The sequence below is a fragment of the Babylonia areolata genome, chromosome 5 (genome assembly GCF_041734735.1).
Source record: "Babylonia areolata isolate BAREFJ2019XMU chromosome 5, ASM4173473v1, whole genome shotgun sequence".
NCBI classification, from domain to species: domain Eukaryota; kingdom Metazoa; phylum Mollusca; class Gastropoda; order Neogastropoda; family Buccinidae; genus Babylonia; species Babylonia areolata.
The window spans coordinates 48865537-48890536 of NC_134880.1; the positions used below are offsets into that span (position 1 = coordinate 48865537).

The following is a 25000-nucleotide window of genomic DNA, read 5'->3' on the forward strand; positions in this document are numbered from 1 at the left end:
TTTCAGTTATCACGTGTACCATAAAACTTACGATGGAAAGTATGATAAAGATTTTAAATCACAGAGCGTAATCAACACATCTAGAAATAGTTTATAATGACGTGTCGTATCAAATGATAAAAAGTCAAATTGAAAAATATATTTCTCTTCTCTCTCCGTGTCTGTTTGTCTGTCTGTCTGTCTCTCTCTCTCTCTTTGTCTCTGTCTCTGTCTCTCTCGGAAATCTTAACCTCACAGACGCACGCATGTACAGATGCATGCACGCACGAAAACGCACATGAACGAGGCAAAGTTAGAACAGACGCTGTAGAAGAGGGAAAAACACCAACACCTGCAGCAGTGTGAGATATCTTCCGGTGAGGAAGAAAGGATGAAATGGGAAGACAGCAAGAAGAAAGAAAGGGAAAGAAAGAAAAGAGAAAAAAAAAAGATGTAGAAAGAAAAGAAGAGAGAAGAAATGAAGAGCCGGGGAGTGAACTACGAAAGAAAGTTTGTTAAAAAATCAAAGCCAGAAAACAAAAACAAAAAAACTGGGGGCCGTCAGTTCAGTTCTCCAGACGATGAAACGCTGGAAAGAGGAGGAAACTCAGATTTCAGTCAACTGTCTTTGAAGGGCAGAAACCTTACAACAAAGTCATCCTTCGTATCTCTTTGTCTCCACGTTTCCAACAAGAAGCTCCATGTTACCAGCCGCCGTGGCGAAGTGGTTAGCGTCGCGGACTGACGGCTGGGAGGACGCGGGTTCGAATCCCAGCGGAGGTGGGTTTTTCGGCCCGTGGCCGGCTCCTACCCAGAGTTGAGTGTGCTGTGGGCTTAAATGGGGAGACTGGGACCACACAGTCGAGTGTCATCCACTTCAAGGATGCGTCTTTGGGTGTTTTGCTCTAATTACTTGACCAACACTGCAAGTGTCTGTATCTCTCGGGCCTGGTTAACGCCGGGATATCATTATGACAGGAAGCGTAGAGTACAGCCTTGTCACGCAGTCCCAAACCAAAATGGACCTCCATAGCAGCATCGTCATCATCATCGTCATCCACCTCCTCCTTCATCGTCATCAGTATAAACAAAATAGTCTCAAAGTCTGTGGCCTTTCATGCCCTGCTCTCATGGTGACCTCAGTTTCGATGCCCCTCCATTTCCGTGCTTGGGGTGAGCCCTGTCAATGTCGTCAGTGTCGGCAGATTCATGGGGGGCTGTTGTTTGAGGGACGTGGTGGCGGTCTCCACTCTGGGAGAGACGCTCACTCAGTCTGGCTCCGCAACTAAGCCATTATTGTCGTTAGTAGGGGGCTTAGTAGGTGGTGTTCTAAGTACGTTAAAACAGAACAGGCACCACTGAACACCACCGAAGTGACTCAGCAGCAGTGCAGGGTCTCCTCTGGTGTGTGGCCTCCAGGCGACCTAACATCGATGGTTCCCTGTGGACTGCCGACGCTGGAACTGCGACGGACGAACCCGGGTGTGGCCGTGTATGGGGGAATCTAAATGAGCGGCGTGAGAGTAATGCCACTGAAACGGTGCAGATGATGGGGCAGCAAAAAAAAAAAAAAAAAAAAAAGCTCCATGTTTTGTGTTGTCTGTCTTGACTTCCAACAAGAAGCTCCATGTTTTGTGCTGTGTTTCCTGACTTCCAACAAGAAGCTCCATGTTCTGTGCTGTCCTGACTTCCAACAAGAAGCTCCATGCTCTGTGCTGTCCTGACTTCCAACAAGAAGCTCCATGCTCTGTGCTGTCTGTCCTGACTTCCAACAAGAAGCTCCATGTTCTGTGCTGTCTGTCCTGACTTCCAACAAGAAGCTCCATGTTCTGTGCTGTCTGTCCTGACTTCCAACAAGAAGCTCCATGTTCTGTGCTGTCCTGACTTCCAACAAGAAGCTCCATGTTCTGTGTTGTCTGTCCTGACTTCCAACAAGAAGCTCCATGTGCTGTCTGTCCTGACTTCCAACAAGAAGCTCCATGTTCTGTGTTGTCTGTCCTGACTTCCAACAAGAAGCTCCATGTGCTGTCTGTCCTGACTTCCAACAAGAAGCTCCATGTTCTGTGCTGTCTGTCCTGACTTCCAACAAGAAGCTCCATGTTCTGTGCTGTCTGTCCTGACTTCCAACAAGAAGCTCCATGCTCTGTGCTGTCCTGACTTCCAACAAGAAGCTCCATGTTCTGTGCTGTCCTGACTTCCAACAAGAAGCTCCATGTTCTGTGCTGTCCAGCACGCGAGGCTCTGTCCTTGCCTGTGTGTCTGTCTGTCTGGCTCTGTCTCTCTTTCTCTCTCTTTCACGCATACACACGCATGCACACACGCGCGCGCGCGCACGAATACTTATACCAACAGGCGCGCGCGCACACGCACACACACACACACACACACACACACACACACACACACACACACACAGAGTGTCGTGAAACCCCTAGCATGCACTCCTCTAAATGTCAAAACACTGTCAGAAACATCAGCTTTAAAAAGACGACACAGAACGACAGACAAGGAAGTGTCGTTAAAAAAAAAAAAAAAAAAAAAAAAGAGAAAAAAATACAGAAAAATCCAAACAAACAAAAAAAAGTTGACAGATTTAAAAACTAGCTGTAATGTCGCCAAATGTAACGCTGACAGACTGTCACAAGCGGATTGGCTTTACGCATTCAAGACAGAGGCTTACTTACTGCAGAAACCTTTATGTCAAGAAGCGGCAGAAATCTTTATGTCAAGAAGATAGAGAGAGAGAGAGAGAGAGAGAGAGGGGGGGGGGGAGAAAGAGAGAGAGAGAGAGTACAAAAAAAAAAAAAAGTATAGAATCGTGATGTCTGTGGTTCTTTTTTTGTTCTTTTTTTATCTGCTTCTTTGAAATTTCTAGAAGCATGTACATCACATGTGAGAGACGATGCGAGAAAAGGGATGTGAACCCGTGTATGTGTGTGTGTGTGTGTGTTAGTGTGTGTGTGTTAGTGTGTTTGTGTGTGTGTGTGTGTTAGTGTGTGTGTATGTGCGTCTGTGTGTGTGTGTGTGTGTGTGTGTGTGTGTGCTCTGCCGCAGCGTTCCTGTATGTATCTGTCATGTTGGCGTGTGAGGGAGATGGATGGGGGAGCGGCGGAGTTGGTGGGTGGAGTGGGTAGACATTGAAGAAAGCCATGTATTTTGTATTAGCCTTCTTCTTCTTTTTCTTCTGCTGCTGCTGCTGCTGCTGTTCATCCTCTTCCTCCTCCTCCTCCTCCTCCTCCTCTGTCTCCTCCTCCTTTCTATCATTCCTGACAGATGTTTGCAAAGTTTGAAAAAACACTGAGAAGGAATATCACTGCACTGCTTTAGGGAAGATTTTCGTGTGCATAATGATTTCTCATCATATTCACACACACACACACACACACACACACACACATATATATATATATATATATATATATATATATATATATATATATATATAGTGGAAGGATGTGAAGTTCAAGACTACAGCTTCTGCTGTTACTACTACTACTACCACTACTACTACTGCTACTATTGCTCCTGCCGCTAACATTAACTAACACACACACACGCGCGCGCGCATGCACACGCACGCACGCACGCATACACGCACACACACACACACACACACACACGCACGCACGCACGCACGCGCGTGCATGTCAGTAAGATTCGCTCCGAAACGCGCACTGCTTGACCCCAGGAGATTAGGCGAGGCGTCACGCACAAGATAAGCTGCTGTACTGCCCAGTGCGGAGATGCCCTTGGGCCAGTTGCGTTAAGGATTACAGCGGCTTTGTCCCCAACATGACAGTTGAGCAGTACAACACTGCACCTTTCGTCTGGCGGTTTGAGGGAAACGTAGCATACTATCGCTGTTCTGTTACACTAAAAGACCTAGGCGTTTGGTTTTGACAAAAATGGTATTCAAGAGAAGAACGCCAGCAGAATGTAATGCATGATGTGAGCCATACGCGCTTGGTCTGCGTTGTTAGTCTGAGACATGATGGAGGGTGTGAGACGGGTGTTAGAAGTGGTGGATTCATGATGACCGTGTGGCTGAATTTACGTGCAACTGACACCTGTGCCTGAATAGTTTGGTGAAGATAATAATGCAGAGGGGAAAGTGTTTGAAATGATAATGTTCTTCTCCGGATGTTCGTTATTTTGCGTCAGTGGTAGTGTCAGTAAAGAGTACAGTATAATCATCTTGGCTGTCTCATCGCTGTTTCTTTGTATGTCTCATCGTGTCTTTGTCTCTATGAGTATCTGTAATATATATCTCTCTCTCTCTCTCTCTCTCTCTCTCTCTCTCTCTCTCTGTGTCAGCAGGACCTGACAGTATATTAGCAGAAATGTTGAAAATAGCAGAACTAGAAATCATACATTACTTGAAAGTTTACTTTAATAAGCTCTTTGTTGAAGATATCTTCCCAGAGGAATGGACTGGAGCAGTAATTGTACACACAAAAAAGTGATTTCAACAGTTCAGAGAACTGCCGAGGCGTATCATTACTTGGTATTGTTATTATTATTATTATATTTATATAGCGTTGAATCTTGTGCAGAGACATATCAAAGAGCTTTCGCACCAGTCATTCACACGCATGCATAACTCTAAAACTGGAAAAAAACTGAAGGCAGGGAAGGGAGGCTATTTTGGGAAGAGGTGGGTTTTAAGACCAGACTTGAAAGAGCTGAGTGCGGAGACCTGACGAAGAGAAAGATGAAGTTCATTCCACCTGCAAGGTCCAGAGACAGAGAAAGAACGGCGGCCAACAGTCGAGTGATTGAATCTGGGTATGCGTAAACAGAGTGAGTTGTGAGTCAAGTGTTTACCAAAATTATCAATGATAGGCTGTATCCCTGGACTGAAAACAGTTCTGTGTTAACTCTTTCCATACGAACGGCGAAAGAGACGACGTTAACAGCGTTTCACCCCAATTACCAGCATCAAAATATTGCAAGCGGAAGGTTCTTATACTGAAGACGTGAATGTTGAAAAAGAATACCACAATTCTGACAACGGAAGCTAAAGGTTGGGTCATTCAGACACCCACTGGACATCCGAGGGGTCTGTGTAGAGGAGAAGAGAGGACTGGCCGTACTGAGTGAGTTAAACGAAGCACAAGCAGGCTTTCGTTAGGGATGTTCAGCCATGGATCACATTTTCACTCTTCATGCTGGCATTGAAAAACATTTCTCTAAAAACACAAAATTGTATGTTGCTTTCATTGACTTCAGAAAGCATACGACACTGTAAACAGACACATACTAGTAGCAGTGCTTACGAAATCAGGATTAAGTGGGAAAATGTCACGTATAATCCAAGCAATGTACTTAACAGTACTGTCATGTATGATGAGTAGGAGTGGGTTTTCTGATACATTTGCTGTCTGCAAGGTTTGAAACGAGGTTACATTATGAGCCCGACACTATTCAACATTTTGATTAATGAATTGGCAAACGAAATAACTATAAAAGATAAACATGGATTTTCCCTCAGCTCAGCGGAGATTGACATATTTTTGTTACTTTTCGCCGATGACCTTACACTCATATCTACCAACCAACTAAATAATCTTCAAGAATCTTCGCATCGACTGGGATTAGCTTTAAATATGGACAGATCTAAGGTGTTAGTGTTTAGGAAGGGTGGGTTCCTAGGACCAAGGGGGAAATGGTATTTAGATGAAAAAAAAACTGGAAATAGTTAATTCATATAAACACTTAAAGCTAACAATTTCAACACGACACAGCAGTACTGGAAGATCTCACAGTCAGAGCAAAGAGAAGTACAATAGAAACTCTATAGAATAGACTGTAATTCAGCTGATATATTTTCTAAACTGTTTGATACGCAGGTTGTTCCAGTTTTCTTGTACGGAGCAGAAATTTGGGGATTTGATAGGTATGAACAGGTAGAAAGGATTCAGCTCAGTGCTTGTAAACGTCCGCTGCATGTGACAGATAAGACTCCAAACGATATTGTATACGGGAAACTAGGCAGGTATCCATTATGGATTAATTCAGTCATTAAATGTATAAGAGATTGGTTTCGATTACTGAAGCAGTCTGAACAATTATTTTCAAAGAGAGCTTATAGAAATGATGTTTAAAATGCATGAAAATGGTACTGTCACTTGGGCAACCAAAATTCAAAATGTTCTGTGTGACAATGGATTTGAGCAAGTGTGGTTATTTGGGTGTGGACAGGAGGGACTATTTTTCAAAGAACTTAGAGAAAGACTGTACAACTCATTCTGTTATCGTTGGCATGACCGCTTAGAAAATAGTGTAAGATAATCGGTATATAAACAATACAGGACTTCTTTTGGAAGAGAAAAATACGTGGATGTGTTTTGGATGAGCACATAAATTATCGTAACACCCTCGCTCAGTTTAGGATGGGAGTATCCCAAATTAATGTTCACAGATACCGTTCTTCAAGGAATCAAGAAAGCTGGAATTGTCCATTTTGTTGTAACTCACTTGAAACAGAAATTCACTTTATTCTTTAGTGTCCAAAGTATGAAAATTTAAGCTCTAGTTATTTACAGAATATCGTCAATATCGAAAATCATAATCTGGAATTTGTGAGTTTCAGAAAAGAGGGTTGTTTTTTGTTGCTTTTTTTTTTTTTGGGGGGGGGGGGGGTTGTTTGTTTGTTTGTTTTTGTTGTTGTTGTTGTTTGTTTTTTTTTTTTTTTGCGAAGTTCCTGTTTTATGCCTTTAAGCTCAGATCTCAAATCTTGAATGCAGACCAAATTATACAAAAGTGAAGCAGCGTATTAAACAAACCGGTTAATCTAGGTATCACGGAAATAATTCTTTCCATGAATTTGCTAATTACTCATGTTGTTGTTTTTTTTCTCCTGTGTAAATACTAATATATCAGTCTCTCTCTCTCTCTCTCTCACACACACACACACACACACACACTCACGTACACCTTTATCTAGCATTGCACTCGCGCAGCCGTGACCTGCCCTGAGTAGTCATTTTACTCACTCCTCCCCTGCACCCATCTCTGCAAAGAGAGAAAGACAGAAAAGAGAAACAGGTGAATATTCAGTTCGATATGTTGCCTCAATTTCTGTTATTCGAAGGCATCACTTTTTTTTCTTTTTGACTCACTTGTGTAAACAAAGTGAGTCTATGTTTTAACCCGGTGTTCGGTTGTCTCTGTGTGTCTGTGTGTCCGTGGTAAACATTAAGATTGACATTTTCTCTGCAACTACTTTGTCAGTTGACACCAAATTAGGCATAAAAATAGGAAAAATTCAGTTCTTTCTAGTCATCTTGTTTAAAACAATATTGCACCTCTGGGATGGGCACAAAAAAATAAAGAATGAAGCCTAATTATATGCAAACTGCATTTACTGTTATATTTATAATTTTTGTATTCTGTAAACTTGGCACTTTGATCTGATATTCTGACCCAACAACTAGAGCAGTCATTATTATCATTTTTTGTTCAAACAGGAACTTCTTTTGCTAAGCATGGAAGTTTTATTTATTTTGCAAACGTTTTTGTGCAGATAGTAAAAAAGGGAAATTACTCTGTAATTAATGCTAAGGGAGTTAATTTGCTTTAAACTGATCTTTCTCATCTTAAACATTACATTTTGAAATTTTACTCAGTACATAAAAAGCTTGGATTTTTTTTTTTTAAGTGTATCACAAGTGAGTCTTGAAGGCCTTGCCTCTCTTGTTTTGTTTGTTTGCAGACCTTGCCGGCAGTGGGAGCTCCAGTTGTCGCTGAGGACGCGGGCAGGGTCAGGCACGCCGCAGCGCGGGGACATGGCAAGGCGGGTGTCGGCAGTGCAGGGGAGACAAGCGAGACACAGGGCCTCTCAGCCTCTCCCTGCGGGTCATGGCCAGTGACGTCATGGACAAATGCTACAAGATGGTTGGAGCGTTCTTCTCTCGAGTGACGTCATCGCATTCACGGCGGCGTGACGCCAACAACCCGCAGGTGGTGGACGTGATCCGCGCCGTGCCGCACAATGGCGTGCCCACGGGCAAGGACACGGCCACGGGGGCCTACAAGGCGGGGGTGTGGGTGTGGGACGTGCCCCACGCGGGCACCAGTCCCCGGGCACAGCGTCCCAACCACGCGGACGGCGGCACGGGGTACACGGAGCAGAGGAAGTGCCACAGCATGGAACGGGGCGGACCGCCAGACAGTCCGCAGCTCAAACGTCAACCAGACGCCGACTCCGTCACGCCAGCGTCCACGCCGCCAGTGCTGGACAACGACGTGAAACACGCCAGCCTTCTGAGGGAGCCACACCCAGCTCACAGGTCCTGTGAGCAAAGGGACAGGTACATGACGCTGCCCCACGTGACGTCACAGCCCAGACGGGGCAGCAGACACAGGCTGAGCACCATGACGCAACACCCCAGCACAGAGGGTTCAGACATGACCCCCCCTCCTCACGGCGGCCGGAAATGCAAGGAAGAGGAGGTGAGGCGTTTGGCGAAGAGGATGGTGAACAGCATTGAGACCCTCATTGGGGACCTGCACGGCATCGTGGGGGACTTGCGGCAGCTCGTGCAGCACATAGACACCGTGACGGATTCCATCGACATCAGCTGCGGCTCAGGACACGGACAGTCACACTTTGATAACAAGGCGTTGTCAGAACACAGAGTGGCTGTCACATCAGCAAACTCGTGCACGCAAACTGATCCAGACCAGCAGTGCCACGCCAGTTCAGGCCACCGTGACTATGTCAGAAGGGGTGATCACGTTCAGAAGAGTCCATCTCATAGATACTCCTATCCACAGTATTGCCACAGTCCAGTTTCCGTGGCGTCATCCCCTTCAGGTTTTGACACAGACCGAGGAGCGTACCGACAGTCCACATCGTCATCAAGAAAATCCAGAGATGGCGGTCGCGCAGTCCGGATGGCCGTCAAATCTTCCAGTCCCCCACAGCAGATTCCACGAGTACACAGCGAGGTGGCACAAAGTCACTGTGTCAAGTTCAGACCAGCAGACACGTCCCGAGCCCAGCAGAGACCCAGGGCTTTCAGCGACGCTTCGTTTGAACACAGCCTGGGTCCTTCCTTAGTGCCAGCCACGTGCGGACATTCACCAGAGCCTTCCATGCCCTTTATTCTTGTGGAGTCGCCTCCCAACCCTGCCCCTACCTTGTTCAGTGCCTACAGGGAGGACAACCCTGCACTGGTGAAGGACTCGGACAGTCTGCCTGACAGAGGTCTGAAGACTTGGAAGGAAAAGATGGAGCATCACGGTGGCTCAGCGGACTCCCTGACCCCACAGATGGACTGGTCCTACCTGGTCCTCACCGACCACCCCCTGTCCGCCGCCCTGTTGGAGGAGAGCACGGCGCCCAGAACCAACGACCGCAAACAGTTTAGGATCAATCGCTCCTACGATCCCTTGTCCCCTCAGAAGGATCTGCACAGGTTGAAGTTTGGCACTCACAGCCCCGAGGCTCGCAGGGCACAGAAAGATCGCTCCAGACTTTCTCAGGCCGCTGTGAGAGTGAAGCGACATGCTGGTGCCATTACCAGAATTCCCGAACACGGGGAGCCTTGTGATAGCAGCTACGATGAAAACTGTGATGTGTTTACTTTCGTGGAGACCTGCAGCAGCGTGTCTTCAGTGCGGACAAGTGCTATGAGTGTGTCTCAAGCTGTGACACCAAGTGTCGGTGTGGGTCAGCAGGGACAGAGTGTGGACCGTGGTCTTCAGAACGCCTGCAGTGCGCCTCAAGACGCCAAGTGCACTGGGGCGTTGCCTCGGGCCCAGCAAAGTATAGGAGGCGCTTCCCTAGGCTGGACCACGCACAGCAAAGCCTTGCCGCACTGGCCCAGTGAAGAACTGTCCTCCATAGGTGCCTCGGACAGTGACTTGGATGAGCTGAGCTCCCCCTTCCTTCAACAGCACTTCCAGTACCCGAGAAGAAGCTCCGCCTTAGACTCCAGCTCTGAGAAGAACAACGCAGAAGCCATCCCAGAACTGAACAGAACGTCTTCTGTGCCAGACACGATCTGTTCGGGGGGGTTTGAAGTCCGACCTGAGCAGGAAATATCACCAGAGAGCGATGTGCAAAGCGTGTACACCAGTCAGTACGAGAAGGCTATGGAGTCCCGCCTGGAGCAGCTGACGAACGAAGTGGAAGTCAGTGACTTTTCTGACGTTGATGCTGACGCAGGAAGTGATGTTCTGGAGCAGTCTCTGACGTCACTGGAGGACACACCAGGTGCCAGATACGACCGGGAGCTCAACACGTGGACGTCCTACACCATGACGCACATCGACTCCGATGACGTCGTTTCGGAGTGCACGTCGGACATCCTGAACGAAAATTTGGCCGAAATGGCCACCACCAACCCGGGTTTCGATGACGTCAGTCTGAACTTTGATGATATCGGTTTCTTGCCCCTTCCCCTGCAAGGGAACGCGATAGGAGCAGTCAGTCCCAGCCTGGAGTGACAGCCAGAGCACTGACGGCAGAACAAGAACGACAAAGCTGTCAGAAACACGGCAGTTCTGTTCACTGTGGTTACTTCCCCTTGTTTCCGGTTTTGTTTTTGTTTTGTTTTTCGATCGGTTCGCAAAGGAAAACATATCTACGGATTCATAGCATCAGACTCCCATTTTATTATCCGTTTTGGGGGAAATTCAGGGAATATACATGAAAATGATGATAACATCTGGTAACAGTCCTACAACCACAATAAAGGCACGCAAATTCAGGCAGCGCTGCTTCGATCGCACACCTGTGAGTTTTGCACACAGGTAACTCAAGATACAAAGGTAGATCACACAACGTCCTTCAGTCCAGGTGGTTACATATCGCTGTGCGGTTATTGAAGGCCTTTTTTTTTTTAAAGTACCTTGCGTTTATCATAAGACCGGCGCAATCATCATCGTATTCGGTTAAAACCACACAGGACTTGATCTGATCAGGAATTCAGTCTTGTCAGGTCCAGTGCACTGCGTTAAACTGGGCTTCTTTCTGCCATCATCCTCATTCTATCAGGTGATCCTTGGAAAGTGCCTTCCGCGAGGACAGGTAGCCCATCTGCCCCATGACCTGAGAAAGGTGAGACATAGAGCTCAAACATAACTGAAGCTGCAGTCAGTCCCCCCTTTGACATGATTATCTTCTGAATGGGGGCTTTTCTGATACGATACCAAGTCTGATTGTCCGTTTTACTGGACTCGCGTGCAAACGACTTTGAGTAGCACCAGGTGTGTTCCTCTGTGCTGGGGTTGCCCGCAAAAGCGATCTTAGTAGCGCTAAGTATGCTTGGCGCGTAAAGATTTTTTTTTTCTGCGCTAATTCCATACACTTAGGAAATGGGTTTTTTTTTAACGCTAAGCAAACTTAGCGTTGCTAAGATCATTTAATTAAGCAACCTAGCCCAGAACATTCATCCACTTGTGTGCATGCAAACGATGATGGATAGTGCTGATGTGTTTTCCTCAGCATTTCTTTCGGTTGTGTGTAATCTACGACTTTGTAGTGATGCGAGTGTGTAGCTGAATCTGCGCATACCTGATGAAGAATAATGATACTTTGAGCATAAATTTAGATTCGGGTTGCATCATTTAGAAGTATTAGTGGACCAGAATAAGCCTGTTTAAAAAGTTTGATTGTGCATGAATGTCATGTGCTCCGTCTCTCTCTCTCTCTCTCTCTCTCTCTCTCTCTCTCTCTCTGTGGCTTACTCAAACGCTTTTTCGTCTCCTCCACTTTCTGTCTTTCAGTAGTTTCATATCCACACACACGCACACGCACAAGCACAATCCCAACTGACCTGCTGTTTCCCCATTCACAAAAGCGCACAGCAGAGAGTGATACATCGTGCTGTGTGTGCTTGTGGACACTGGTCTCTCGCCAGTTACCGCTGGGCTATTTCGAGCATTTGGGATCAACAGACGAAGGGGGGAAAAGCGTCAATGTAAACTGTTGAGAATGAGCCGTGTTTCACATCTGAGGGAAGACTGTGAGATTAATGAAGCTCACTGTGTGATTGTTCTTCTCCCTCTTGCTGGTCTCTACCCACAGAGAGTGTAATTTGTGTTAACAGTCGAAACCTCACCTTAGTTCGTGATCAAATGTAATTTCCAGTGTGACACCCAAAATGTGAAAATTGAGCATATATATTTATTGATATGCTGACGACGTGATGTGTGTGTGCGTTTGTGTGTGTGTGTGTGGTGTGTGTGTGTGTATGTGGTGTGTGTGTGGTGTGTGTGTGTGTGTGTGTGTGTGTGTGTGTGTGTGTGTGTGTGTGTGTGATTTTGTAACGATTTGATGAGTACTGAAAGATTGTTTCCAGTTTCGAGATATTTGTTGATTTTTACGTGGAGGATATATTATCAAACGTAGGAGACAATTGTACTTCCATTTTACTTCCCTGTCCAGTTTTGCTTCCGAAGAAGATGGAGTCTGACATTGTTGATTTTTCTTTTCTTCTCGTGATACAATTGTTGGAGAAGTCAATCTTTATTTTTTGATTGCTTCAGCTCTTGTTGCGTTCATGGTTTGTTTTTTTTTCCTTTGCAAAGGTTACAATATTGATAATACAACAACGGTGTCTGTGATGGTGTGTGTGAAGCCTGTTCTTTCCGCATGTTTTGCCATTACGACTGTCTGATTGTGAGGGGTATAGGTGAAGTATCATGTACGTGTGCTCGTGGGGCGTGTGTGTGTGGAGTGTGGGAAAGGGGATGTACATCTGTGACCATTGTAGCGCTGTGTCTTCGTGCCTGTTTTACCATTGCGATATTTTGGAGGACGGTGGCAGAATGGTAAATTCAAGTCGTTCATCTGCCAGTACAAAGAATCTGTGAGAATCTGGGTTTGTATCCCGCTGTCGCTCTTTCTCGCGGCAAGTTTGACTGGAAAATCAGCTGAATATCCAATCATTCGGATGGGAGGATAAACCGAGGTCCCGTGTGCAGCACATACTTTGTGCACTGAAAACGAACCCACATCAATGAAAGCGTTGTCCTCTTGGCAAAATTCTGCAGAAGAAATCCACTCGGATAGGCACACAAATAATTATAGATGCATGCACTCAAGAACTGACTAAGCTCGTTGGGTTATCCTGCTGGTCAGGCATCTACCTAGCAGATGTAGTGTAGCATATATGGATTTGTCCGAACGCAATGCCGCCTCCGTGAGAAACTGAAACAAACATGTGGAGCTTTCTCTGCTATCATACCACTTCAGCGCCGGATATTGTTCTTTAATTATTGGTGGTAATTACTCGGTTTCTGTCAAGTCAGTTTTAGTTTGTTTCTTTTATCGTGAAAATGATCATGTTGACCTTTTGAAATACTCGTCATAACTCCCTACGCTGGGTCACAATTATAATAATTGTGGCGAGAGATCCATGATTTACAGATCCAGTGCAGCGTATGTCTGTCATTGTGTGTGTCTGTGTGTGTGTGTGTGTCTCCGGCGCTCTCTCGAACTCTCCCCTCCTATGTGTGTGTGTGTACGTGTGCCCCTTGCCCCCCACCCCACCCCCGCCCCCCCAGCCCCTCCCCCCAACCTCGTACCTGTGTGTGTCTGTGTTAAAGAGATCATTCTCTGTACTGATACGAAAATATTAGTGTTAGTATTAGACGAAAAGCCCCCCAAAATCGTATAGTCAAAGACATGAATCAAAAGAAATATTTCAAAACTGTAAACGACTCACACATGCGCACACAATTCCCAGACAGCCATGCTAGTCCTTGTAAAACATCTCCATCACGAGTGAGTAAAACGTTTTTTTTCCCCAACAGCTTAGTTCAATAATATATTCGATGTTTGTGTCAGTGTTTCTATACCCACACGTTAGGACTCTTCTCAGAGTGAAAATACTCCCCTGAAGCCGAGGTCGCAGTTTTACCATCAGTGAGCCAAACCTTAGCCACATGTGATTGACGGAAACTGGTTTTGTTAGTGTCACCAGAAAGAAGTTTGGGGTGCGATGGGAGGGGTATGTGGGGGTGGGGGGTAGATCACACACCGACAGAGTGAGAGGACAGGGGTGGTCGGAGAAATATTGGGGGAAATGTAAAAGTAAAACAATGGTAATCATGCAACGTTTCTATAGCGCTTTTCTAGAATGATGGTTCAGAGTTCTGTGCGCTTCACAAAAAGAGAATATGACAAATGCATAGGAACAGGATACAATAAAATCACACACGCTCGCGCGCATGCGGAGCTCAGTCAATAATTTTGCAGTGCGGGAGGCAAGGCAGACACAAAGGGAGAAAACTGACATGCTGGAAAAAAGACAGACAGAAAAAGAAGGATTATTGAACAAATTTCATCGTACAACGACGTCTGCATATTGCACAAGAGAGGGGGGTTGGGTTTGGAGGGGGGGGGGGGGGGGTGCGTTGTCTTCCGCGAGAGAGAGAGAGGTGGGGGGGGGGTATCATTGTGAAGGTCGGGGAAGAACTGGGGGGCAGAGGAGACTGCCATTGTGAAATGACAGCCACCGATTATGCAAATTATCTCATCCCTAATAATAAGGGATCTGTCTCCCGCTGTCAACCAAAAATAGGCATTATCACGACACTGTTTTTTGTTGTTTTGTTGTTGTTGTTTTTGTTGTTTTTTTCCTGCAGCTGCTTTGAACAAGAAACCTGTGCCGTCAACCCACACGTCAATTCACCATTTCTGAACATCTGCGTGTATCATTTGTGCAGCTGACTGGGACGAGGGCCTTGTCAACTCCAACTTTCTTCTCTGAACGAAGTCTTTGGGCTGGCTGAACTTCGACAAAACCATGGAAATCTTTACAAACAATAAAGAGTTGTAACTCTCTCTCTCTCTCTCTCTCTCTCTCTCTCTACACAAGGTACACAACTTAAAGTCAATGCTGCTTATGCTGCTGCCGATTCAGCTAGCACAGTCAATAGCCAGGGCGCAATAGCCAAGTGGTTTAAGCGTTGGACTTTCAATCCGAGGGTCCTGGGTTCGAGTCTCGGAAACGGCGCCTGAATGGTAAAGAGTGGAGATTTTTCCGATCTCCCAGGTCAACATATGTGCAGACCTGCTTTGTGCCTGAATCCCCTTCGTGTGTATACGCACGCAGAAGATCAAATACGCACGTTAAAGGTCCTCTAACCCATGGCAGTGTTCGGTGGGTTATGGAGACACGAAAATACCCAGCATGCATGAACCACGACAGAGTCATCGGCAAGTCGATGTTGGTCGTGTAACGGAAAGAAGTCACAACTCTTTATTGTTAGTCAGTCAATCATCCATTCTCCTAGCCTCATCATTCTTTCACATAGAATGCTTTCCTTGGATGTCAAGGGTTCCACTTTTCCTGTTGCTCATTTCAGCAATCAACATGTGAAGCAAACAGGTGCCCCTTGCCCAACAGGATGGCGGGGGGAAGTGTGCAGACAGATTAAGGAGAGACAAGCGAGTCCAAGACAGCGTGCAGGCCCTACGTTTTTCAGTGATTGTATTTTCAATATCTGTGCTGAATCGTTCCAAACAAAGGCCAGACACTACAGTCAAATAACGACTTTTTTTTTCTCTCTACGACTATATCTCTTTTTTCTTGTCTGGTAGGTGTATCATCACTTGTGGATCACAAAAAAAGTGTTCTTAGATTTCTGTGAATACTCGTTGCTATGGAAACAAATCAAAATGGCCGCCAAACAATGTATCAAAGAAATCGGGTTTGTGGTCCATGTGGTGCATGCAGACACGTTGTGTTATGTGGACTTGATACACAATGACATTATCTTCATTCTCACGTGAGATTGAGTTGATTCTTCAATTATTGTACTTTTTATGAATTTTTGAAATTTTGGGTATTGCGAAATACTCAAAATTTACAATGGTTAAAAAGATTGGAACTGCTATGAATTAAAACCCATGCAATGTTTTCATACATACTCGTGACAAAACTTCAATAACATGTCATAAAACAATCGTTCAAAGTCTCATGGTTTTAGGTTTACTCATCATTGAGCAAGTCCAAGGTATGCTGTCAAGACCAGAAACTTGACGACTTGCGTCGAAATTGAACAAAATAAACACTTTCGTGATTAAGCAAGCAATCTTTATTGGCAGTTTTTTCATTGTTAAAGACATCTTTACAGTGGAAAAACTTAAGCATATGATAGAAGATATGTTCAAAATCAAAATCCATCAGAAACCCAAATCATGAACAATTATCATTTTGGTCTCTCTTGCACTGCCGTGACCCCCCTTTTAAAAACAAAACATGTTTTTTACTCCCTGTTGCCATGCGTCGCACTGATCCTAAATTGCTGCCAAACAGTTCCAGACACTAAGTTTTAAACATCCAAAATGGAACTCGGATTAACTGAGATAACCTTTCGAACCGTTTTCCTGTGTACTTGTTTGTCCCCCATGTATCTTTGTTTCAGTATATGACTAGAATCACGTGGATTACTGGTGAGTTTGCATGGTCGCACGTGCATGCTGTACAGCTTCAGGCTATTTGGAATGTACAGGTAAAACAGTACGGGGTGAAGCGGTGTACTGATACAGCGAAGGGAATGGGGGTTGGGGGAGGGGGGGGGGTTGGGGGGGGGGGGAGGAGTCATTTTCACCCTCGCCAGTTGGCACGCCAGCACGCACACCCAACCACCCACTCACTCCAACGTGAGCACACATACACACACACTCATGCTTGTGCATTTAATGTTATCAACACAGACAAGAAGGAAGAAGAACAAGCGATCATGTAACTGTACAAAAAGCATCTGAATATATATCGACCTTCATGTGAATAATCGAAATCGTACAATACAAAATTCTGCTTTTACATCAACAGACTCACAGGATGCTTTCACTCAACAGCTAGATTGCACTCCAGCCCTTTGGTATTCAACGCCGTCTGAACAGAACGGCTCCATTTCAACCGTGTTCTGAACAGAGCACATGGAAAGACATCGTTTCAATTGGTTTCTATACCAGTATATAGATATATAGGATATATATGTAGACTAAGTCTTCTGATTGCGTAGCATCAGATGTATCACACGTTTAATTAACCATCTTGGTATTGAATCCACGGTGGTTGTTTGTTTGTTTGTTGTTTTTGTTGTTGTTTTTTCAGAATGAATTTGTTCGTTAAGACATGCAAAGTGCGAATACTGATTAAATCCCATAGCATAGTTTCCTGGAATACCAATGACAGTCACAAACATGCTGGGTTTGGATACTTCACGTGTTCAAGTTCCTTAACATGTCTGAACTCGGAGGGGAAAAGGGCCATAACAACATGAGAGTCGTCATGGTACAAAATATGTGTCATGATTACCACCCAGATTTACCGGCCTATTAATTCCAGAAATAATGTTTAATTCTTGATCCTGGTTTAAAAAAAAATAAAAAAAAAAAGATTCGAGGCGATGTGGTCTGTATACTGAAAACTGAACAAATGTGAATAATAATAATGATAATAATAATAATAAACAAGAAAGGTATTTATTTTGCGCTGAATAGCGGAGTGAAAAGCGGAGAACAAAGGCGACATTTTTGTTCGCAGTTCATGTATTGTGTTCAATAACAATTTATCTGACAGTAATCCCGATGTCTTCAGTTTCACATGTCCGCTCCGATCCCAGAACATGCATCACAAAATATAAAGGAGACCTTTTGCAGAATCTGAGAGACTGTTTGCGACCGGACACCACCGGGGAAAAAAGCGAGGGGCTGTTCTTCCCCAGTGACGTAGCATTCCTTAATTCACTCACGGTACGGCCAGTCCTCTTTTCTCCTCTACACAGACCCCTCGGATGTCCAGTGGGTGTCTGAATGACCCAACCTTTAGCTTCCGTCGTCAAAATTGTGATATTCTTTGTCAACATTCACCTCTTCAGTATAAGAGCCTTCCGCTTGTAATATTTTGATGGTGGTAATTGGGGAGAAACGCTGTTAACGTCGTCTCTTTCGCCGTTCGTATGGAGAGAGTTAATATAAACTTCTGCTAGTTCAAGGTCCCGGTTATCAACGATCAAATATATAGTCAAGATTATGAAAGATTCCAATGTAGTCGCACACCATCAACGGAATCAACCTTCTGTTTAATAATTACGATGTAATAATTACTTGCAATGTTTTTTTTAAAAGCGAATATGTAAAATGCTTTTATTTGAGAACATATGTTTATTACTCTTGTTTAATCAAGTAATCCGCGTGTGTGGGGTGGGTGAGGGGGGGGGTGGCGGGTGCGGGTGTGTGCTGATTATCTGGTTGCAGTTTTCCGCAATTTATCTTTATTATCTTATCTGTCTATTATAATCAATGTGCTACTAGTATAGTAGACTATGTTTATAATTATATTCAAATAATGTTTCTTAATTCTTTCTGTTTTTACATTAAGAATACTAGTTATTACCTGCAGTGTGTGGATGTATGTATGAAACGGGGTATGTGATATATTTTTTTTTTACATTTGTATCTTCGCAATATTCGTAAAAGCTGTTGTTGACTTTTACAGTTATGGTCCCCATGTTGTTTACTTGTCTATGTTGTGATAATGCACCTGACCAAATTTCTCCAGTTGGAGATAATAAAGTTATTCTTATCTTATCTTATCTCAATGTTCATTAGATATTTTAAGCTGACTGCTGGTTGTTGTGTTTGATATCAAAGGACTTAACTAACCTCCAGTTAATGACCACACCTCACCTAAATAGATTCAATGTCCAACAAACTTTTTTTCTTCAAGAAGAAAGAATTAAAATGACTAGTGCTCAAAGAAGTCAGAACAAAGGCCCACAATCCTAACCAATGCTGCTTACAGCTAACTATTAGACTGCATAATGTAAATAACAGATCAGAGCCTTTGGTCCAGTTAAATATGACAACAACAAAAAAAAAAAAGGTACAAAGGAACTAATCTTTTTTTGTCTCCGTTTTTTTTTTTTTTTTTTTTTAACACCAATGCTTACATCAGTAAATGTAGCATCGATTAACCAGGATACTCGCATTCACATTCAGTAGGGCTTTTTTTTTTGATCAGTTTTTATCTCAATTAAAATGATTCATTTTCAAAGCTTTGACTGCAGAAAGGACACCAGCGCCTCAGCTGTGAGGGGGCTGTAGGTCTTGGCCTTGGAGTCCAAGTAATACAAGTCGTCCTTCACCTTGGTCAGGTCGTAACCCTGCTGCACGAGCTCCACTTTGCGCTGTTTGAAGGTTCCCGTCATCACCGCTTCTGTCAGGACTCGCAGAAAGAGCGGGCGAGCGTAGGAGGGGAGATCATCCTGGCACAGTCTGTGCATCTGCTGCAATCGTTCGGGCGTCATTCTCTCCCCTGTGCTGAGGGTCAAGGCCACCATGCAGGCACGTCCATCGTGACCTGCACACACACACACACACACACACACACACACACACATATATATATATATATATATATATATATATATGTCAGTATTACTCTTTTTGTCACAACAGATTTCTCTGTGTGAAATTCGGGCTGTTCTCCCCATACAGGGACAGCGCGTCGTTCAGACACTGACAGCGCCACCCATTTTTTTGCATTTTTTTTTTCCTGCCTGCAGTTTTATTCGTTTTCCTATCCAAGTGCATTTTTCTACATAATTTTGCCAGGGACAGCCCCTTTTTGCAGTGGGTTCTTTTATATGCGCTCAGTGCATCCAGTCAGTGCTTCGCACGGGACCTCGGTTTATCGTCTCATCCGAATGAATATATATATATATATATATATATATATATATATATATATATATATATATATATATATATTCATTCGGATTAGACGATAAACCGATATATATATATATATAAACAAGGTTGTGTGATTATCATGTTCAGAATCCAAAACTCAGTGAAGCGAGAAAACTACGGTTCGAGTGATGATTCAGTGATAATTTCTTTGGTCGAAAACGAGTGAATATGGAAACCGGCTGAAATCTTTGGAAAGTTAAGGGCATGGCATGAGAGGGCAGCCTGAACGGCTGATAGGTTTATCTGAATCAGCCCAACTGTTATTTGATGCAAAAAAACAAACAAACAAAAAAAAAAAACCCAAACCATGCGCCACCGGAGAACCCCGGAAATGGCCATCCATCAATGTCCGGTCCATGGCATCCGAAGCAACTGTGTGTATCTGTCTAAAAAAAAATAGTAGATGTGAGAGGACAAGAAATTGGCCTCTCATATGCAGCAGGAATGTCTGGGTTATCTCCCTTCGACCACTTGGCATATACCTCTGAGCTATCGGAGACCCAAGTTGAATAATGTCTTGGAATGTCTAGAACTAATTAAAATGAGGGGTTGTAAGCGTCCTTTGTTAATTTTCCCGCCATTAGAAGTGTAGGAATATCTTTCTTTTTTATTCTTGTATACCAACCTAACTTGGCCTAGTTGTTAAGAGTTGTTTTTTTGTTTTTTTTATAAATTTTGCTTTAAGTTAGAGTTTCAGAAAATTTTACGTTCATTATTTTGTGAATAATAGTATTGTTGAGACTGAATCTGAGGGTACTACAGTGTGTTGAGGAAGGATGAAAACAGTACCTTGGGCATCTTCTTAGAGCTATGGGTCACTTTTGGCTCCAACCACTGGAGAGACGAAATCACAGAGCATGCAGGTGCTTTGTGGAAAGGGGGAGACCGGGTGACCAGCAGAATGTGTGTGTAAGTCTGACAGGCAGCGGGCATGAGCGCCTGTGGGAAACATCTTAGTCCTGAGGTTTTTTGGTGTGTTTTTTGTTGTTGTTGTTGTTGTTGTAGGTTTTTTGGGGGGGTTTTGGGTGTTTTTTTTTTAAGTTTTGGAATGGAGAACCGGGACGTGAGTGTGGTACGAGTCTACATTGGTGCATGACACAACAACCATTCACCACCTCTTCCCCCAACATAGAGTGCTAACTCTCTCAATGACCCAACCATTAGCTTCCGTCGTCAGAATTGTGGTATTCTTTGTCAACATTCACCACTTCAGTATAAGAGCCTTCCGCTTGCAATATTTTGATGGTGGTAATTGGGGTGAAACGCTGTTAACGTCTTCTCTTTCGCCGTTCGTATGGAAAGAGTTAACAAGGTACACAACTTCAAGTCAATGCTGCTTATTGCCACCGATTCAGCTGGCACACATGTATATAAATCGGGTACTTTGGAACAAACCCAGACACTTCCTCAAACACTAAAGCCGACCATTTGACAAATGCACACAGCAGCAATGTTAGAAGAAATGTGCAAATACAAATTAGCTTTTATTTAAGACTGGCATGAAAGTTTAATCCTAAATATGCTTTCTGGGGTGTGGGTGAGGTAGAAGAGAGGGGTGTCTGTCCAGCCTAAGAGGCAGAGCACCTCGCCCATTTCGCACCTAAAAGGTTGTGAGTTCTAATCTCGGACATCCAACATAAACACTGGAATTTTCGTTTCCACGTTTCCAGGCTTTGCGTGAGGTCGCTCTGGTTTCACAGTGTAAAGTTTGATTCCCATCCCTACCACCCTTTCCCCATCCCACCCCCCACTGTCCTAGGATGATTATATCCGTCAGACACCTTGTTTGATTACAATCAAAATGTGTGTGTGTGTGTGTGTGTGTGTGTGTGTGTGTGTGTGGTGCGTGCGTGCGTGTGTGTGCGCGCGTGTGTGTGTGCGTGTGTGCGCCGGCTTGCGCATGTGGTATTCATTCATCAGTCAGAACAAAGATCAGTTACCCGGGACCTGGACGCCGTACACATTGGCATCGTCGATGAAGTCTGGAGCAGAGAGGATGTTGGCCACTTCTGTCGTGGACACGTTCTCCCCTTTCCATCTGCATGCAGAATCATGCCAACACTGACATGCATGCATCAGTGCACGCACAGAGCACTTGAACGAGACATGCGCGCACATGCAGGCGAACATCAACATGCACATACACACTCGAGCCTCACTGTGTCGCGCGCACATACCTGCACATCAGCCAGTCTACAGAAAACAGAGAATCCATGTACACAACAAATCACAGCCATTATCTACGGAATTTGGTCTTGTGTTCCACCATGCAGCCTTCACTGAGTCAAAGGCAACACGTTCTGAACACACTATATTCCCATGATCTTGATTCGCCTAATATCGCTCAGATCGAAAAGATGATAAACTAAAGAACGAACAATCCTGAATCTTGTTCCAGTGATAATGTAAACACGCGTTTTGTTGTTTTTTGTTGTTGTTGTTTGTTGTTGTTGTTGTTTTTTTGTTGTTGTTGTTTGTTTTCTGTTGTTGCTGTTTTGTAACTTCGGACTTCGGTTACAGATTTGTTTTGTTCCATGTCAAATACCAGACGCAACAGCCGAGTGGTTAAAGAGATGGACTGTCAATCTGAGGGTCTTGGGTTCGAATCACGGTCATAGCGCCCAAGTGAGTTGATTGTGGAGATTTTCCCCGATATCTGATCCCACGTCAAAAGACGTACTGACCTGCCTGAACCCCCTCCGAGTGCATACGCACGCAGAAGATCAATGCTCACGTTAAACACCCGTTATCCATGTCGGTGTTCAGTGGGTGATGGAAACGAGAACAGACCAAGCGTGCACACCTCCGAAAACTGAGTATGGATACCTCCGAAAACAGCACGGCTGCCTATCCGGCGGGGTAAAAACGGTCATACAAGTAAAAGCCCACTCGTGGACATGCGAGTGAACGCGAGAGTTGCAGCCCACGAACGAAGAAGAAGAAGAGTATGGATGCCTACAGGGCGGATTAAAACCAGTATTGCACGAAAAGGAAAACCATTGGTATATACGAGTGTACGTGGGAGTTGCTTCACACAAACGCAATAGCAGAAGAAGGAGAAAGAAGCACCTCACCTGAAGGTGTCGCCAATCCTGTCATGGAAGTATACGAAGTAGTCCTTGTCCACGTAAAAGACGTCCCCGTAGTTGAAGTAGAGGTCCCCTTCCTTGAAGACGTTCCGGACCAACTTCTTCTGGTTGGCCTCTCTGGACGCCTTGTACACGCTGAGGTCTCCCTTCTGCACCAGGTTGTCGGGCACTCTGCTCAGGAACAGCCCCGGCTCCCCTTTCAGGTGTGAACCAAAGTGTATATCATTATCTATCTATTCCGACACCAGCATTGGCAAGCACACATGTATTCAACACTGCAGTCTGCAAGCTTATGGCGTGCTCAGCATACACAAATATAAACATAAATATATTTCGATAACGTCCAGCTATGAATGCTTACATTAAATAAGGATTTTTTTAAAGCATACAATGATATATTTTTTAGCAATAAAAATTGATAAACTGTTCTTTATTTAAGTGAAAGAGGGATACGGAGAGCGCACACAGTATAATTATTTTATGTTCGTCACTTTAATCATAACAGACCATCAGATCAGATCTCGAGCAGGACTGTTCGACCAATACAACATTTTGAAACGGAAAAAAAAAAAAAAAAACAAACAAACAAACAAACAACAAGAAAACTGACTCACGCGATCACACAGATTTTAAATGTGTGTTCTATCATAGAGCTTGAAACAATGATGGCTATTTTTAAATCAAATGCCCAGGGTTTGAAGTATTCGAAATTATGTAATAGCCAGCTAACAGACAGAGAAGCAAATAAACAAACGAATAAATGCATGAATATGATGATAATAATAATGATAATGATAATAATAATAATGATGATACTACTACTACTACTACTACTACTAATAATAATAATAATGACAATAAACAAGCACACTAAATCGAGAGTGGGTGGTGACGATGACTATACAGACAGAACCTTTCACCAGATGCTTCATAGCAAAACCTCCCGTGCCCAACCTTCCCATCACCCCCCCCCCCCCAACCCTCCCCCCCAACACCCCAACCCCCCCCCCCACCCCCCCAACACCCCCCCCACCCTCCCAAACACACACACACACACCTCCTGTCCCCACTGATTTATCATGTGCACGACATCTGTCATGACCAGGACCAGGTTGCACGAGGCGATGTGTGCAGCGATAAATGTTGTCCTTAAGAGTTAAGAGGTATGTTCCTTGGTGTATGGAATTTACCGTAGAGTAAGGAACAGTCTTAACTCTGACCAGCTCCTAAGTGTACAGAATTTACCATGGAGTTAGGAACATCCTTAACTCTAAGCAAACTTTGCGTTGCTAAGTTCGCTCACGCAACCAAACCCCCCCCCCCCCCCCCCCACCCCAGGACGTCGGACGTCCTACAGGAAACCTCCCTTACACCCACCCACCTGGTTTTACCCGGATGCAGCGGCCGTTCCTGTTCCGGATGGGCAAGGCTGTGGTGTAGTCAAACTTGACCAGCACCTTGGGGTTGGGGTCCAGACGTTCCTGGGGGCGAGGGGCAGACAGGAAGGCATCAGAAACCATGAAACGTGGCCTGGCCTGGTCAGTGTTGGCAGCTTGAGCTTGACATGCTCTGTGTGTGTGTGTGTGTGTGTGTGTGTGTGTGTGTGTCTGTGTGTGTGTGTGTGTGTGTGTGTGTGTGTGTGTGTGTGTGTCTGTGTGTGTGTGTGTGTCTGTGTGTCTGTGTCTGTGTCTCGTTCGTTCGTCTTCAGTTTAACGTCTTTCCACTTGAAGTGATATTAGACGGGAAAAAAAACCCAAAAAAAAACCGTGGGGGTAGGGGTTGTGGGAGGGGGTGGGGGTTAAAGTGTGTGTATGTGTGGAGGGTGAATAGGGAGAGACAACGCTAGGGAAAATGGAAACGTTATAAACGCCAACATCAAACAACTATAACAAATGTCCTGTTGGACTACGCAGCAAACCTTCTGCAACAGCAAATAACATATTGGAATTGTGTGTGTGTGTGTGTGTGTGTGTGTGTGTGTGTGTGTGTGTGTGTGTGTGTGTGTGTGTGTACATTGATGGCTTGATGTAAAAAAGCAATTGCTGCTTATTCAATTTACCATCATGAAATAAAATCTTGACTTGGCTTGACTTCACACACACACACACACACACACACACACACACACACACACACACACACACACACATATATATATATAAATATATATATATATATATATATATATATATATATATATATATATATA

The 25000-nt window shown here is 44.5% G+C and overlaps 2 protein-coding genes across 7 annotated transcripts in view; one reads left to right on the forward strand and one right to left on the reverse strand.

Moving 5' to 3' along the window:
* Nucleotides 1-12188, forward strand: part of LOC143282119 (uncharacterized) — a 91391-nt gene extending 79203 nt beyond the window's left edge. For all 6 annotated transcript variants that reach the window (XM_076587630.1, XM_076587633.1, XM_076587628.1 and 3 more), the window contains exon 3: nt 7694-12188. In XM_076587630.1, the coding sequence (XP_076443745.1) occupies nt 7840-10434 (2595 nt within the window). In that variant the 5' untranslated portion in view covers nt 7694-7839 and the 3' untranslated portion in view covers nt 10435-12188. The remainder of the gene's footprint in view (nt 1-7693) is intronic.
* A 6726-nt stretch (nt 12189-18914) lies between these two features.
* Nucleotides 18915-25000, reverse strand: part of LOC143282513 (long-chain fatty acid transport protein 6-like) — an 18242-nt gene continuing 12156 nt past the window's right edge. Inside the window, exons 9-12 of the mRNA XM_076588177.1 lie at nt 24173-24272; nt 22777-22987; nt 21643-21740; nt 18915-19310 (exon numbers count right to left, since the gene is read on the reverse strand). Coding sequence (XP_076444292.1) covers nt 19000-19310; nt 21643-21740; nt 22777-22987; nt 24173-24272 — 720 coding nt within the window. The 3' untranslated portion in view covers nt 18915-18999. The remainder of the gene's footprint in view (nt 19311-21642; nt 21741-22776; nt 22988-24172; nt 24273-25000) is intronic.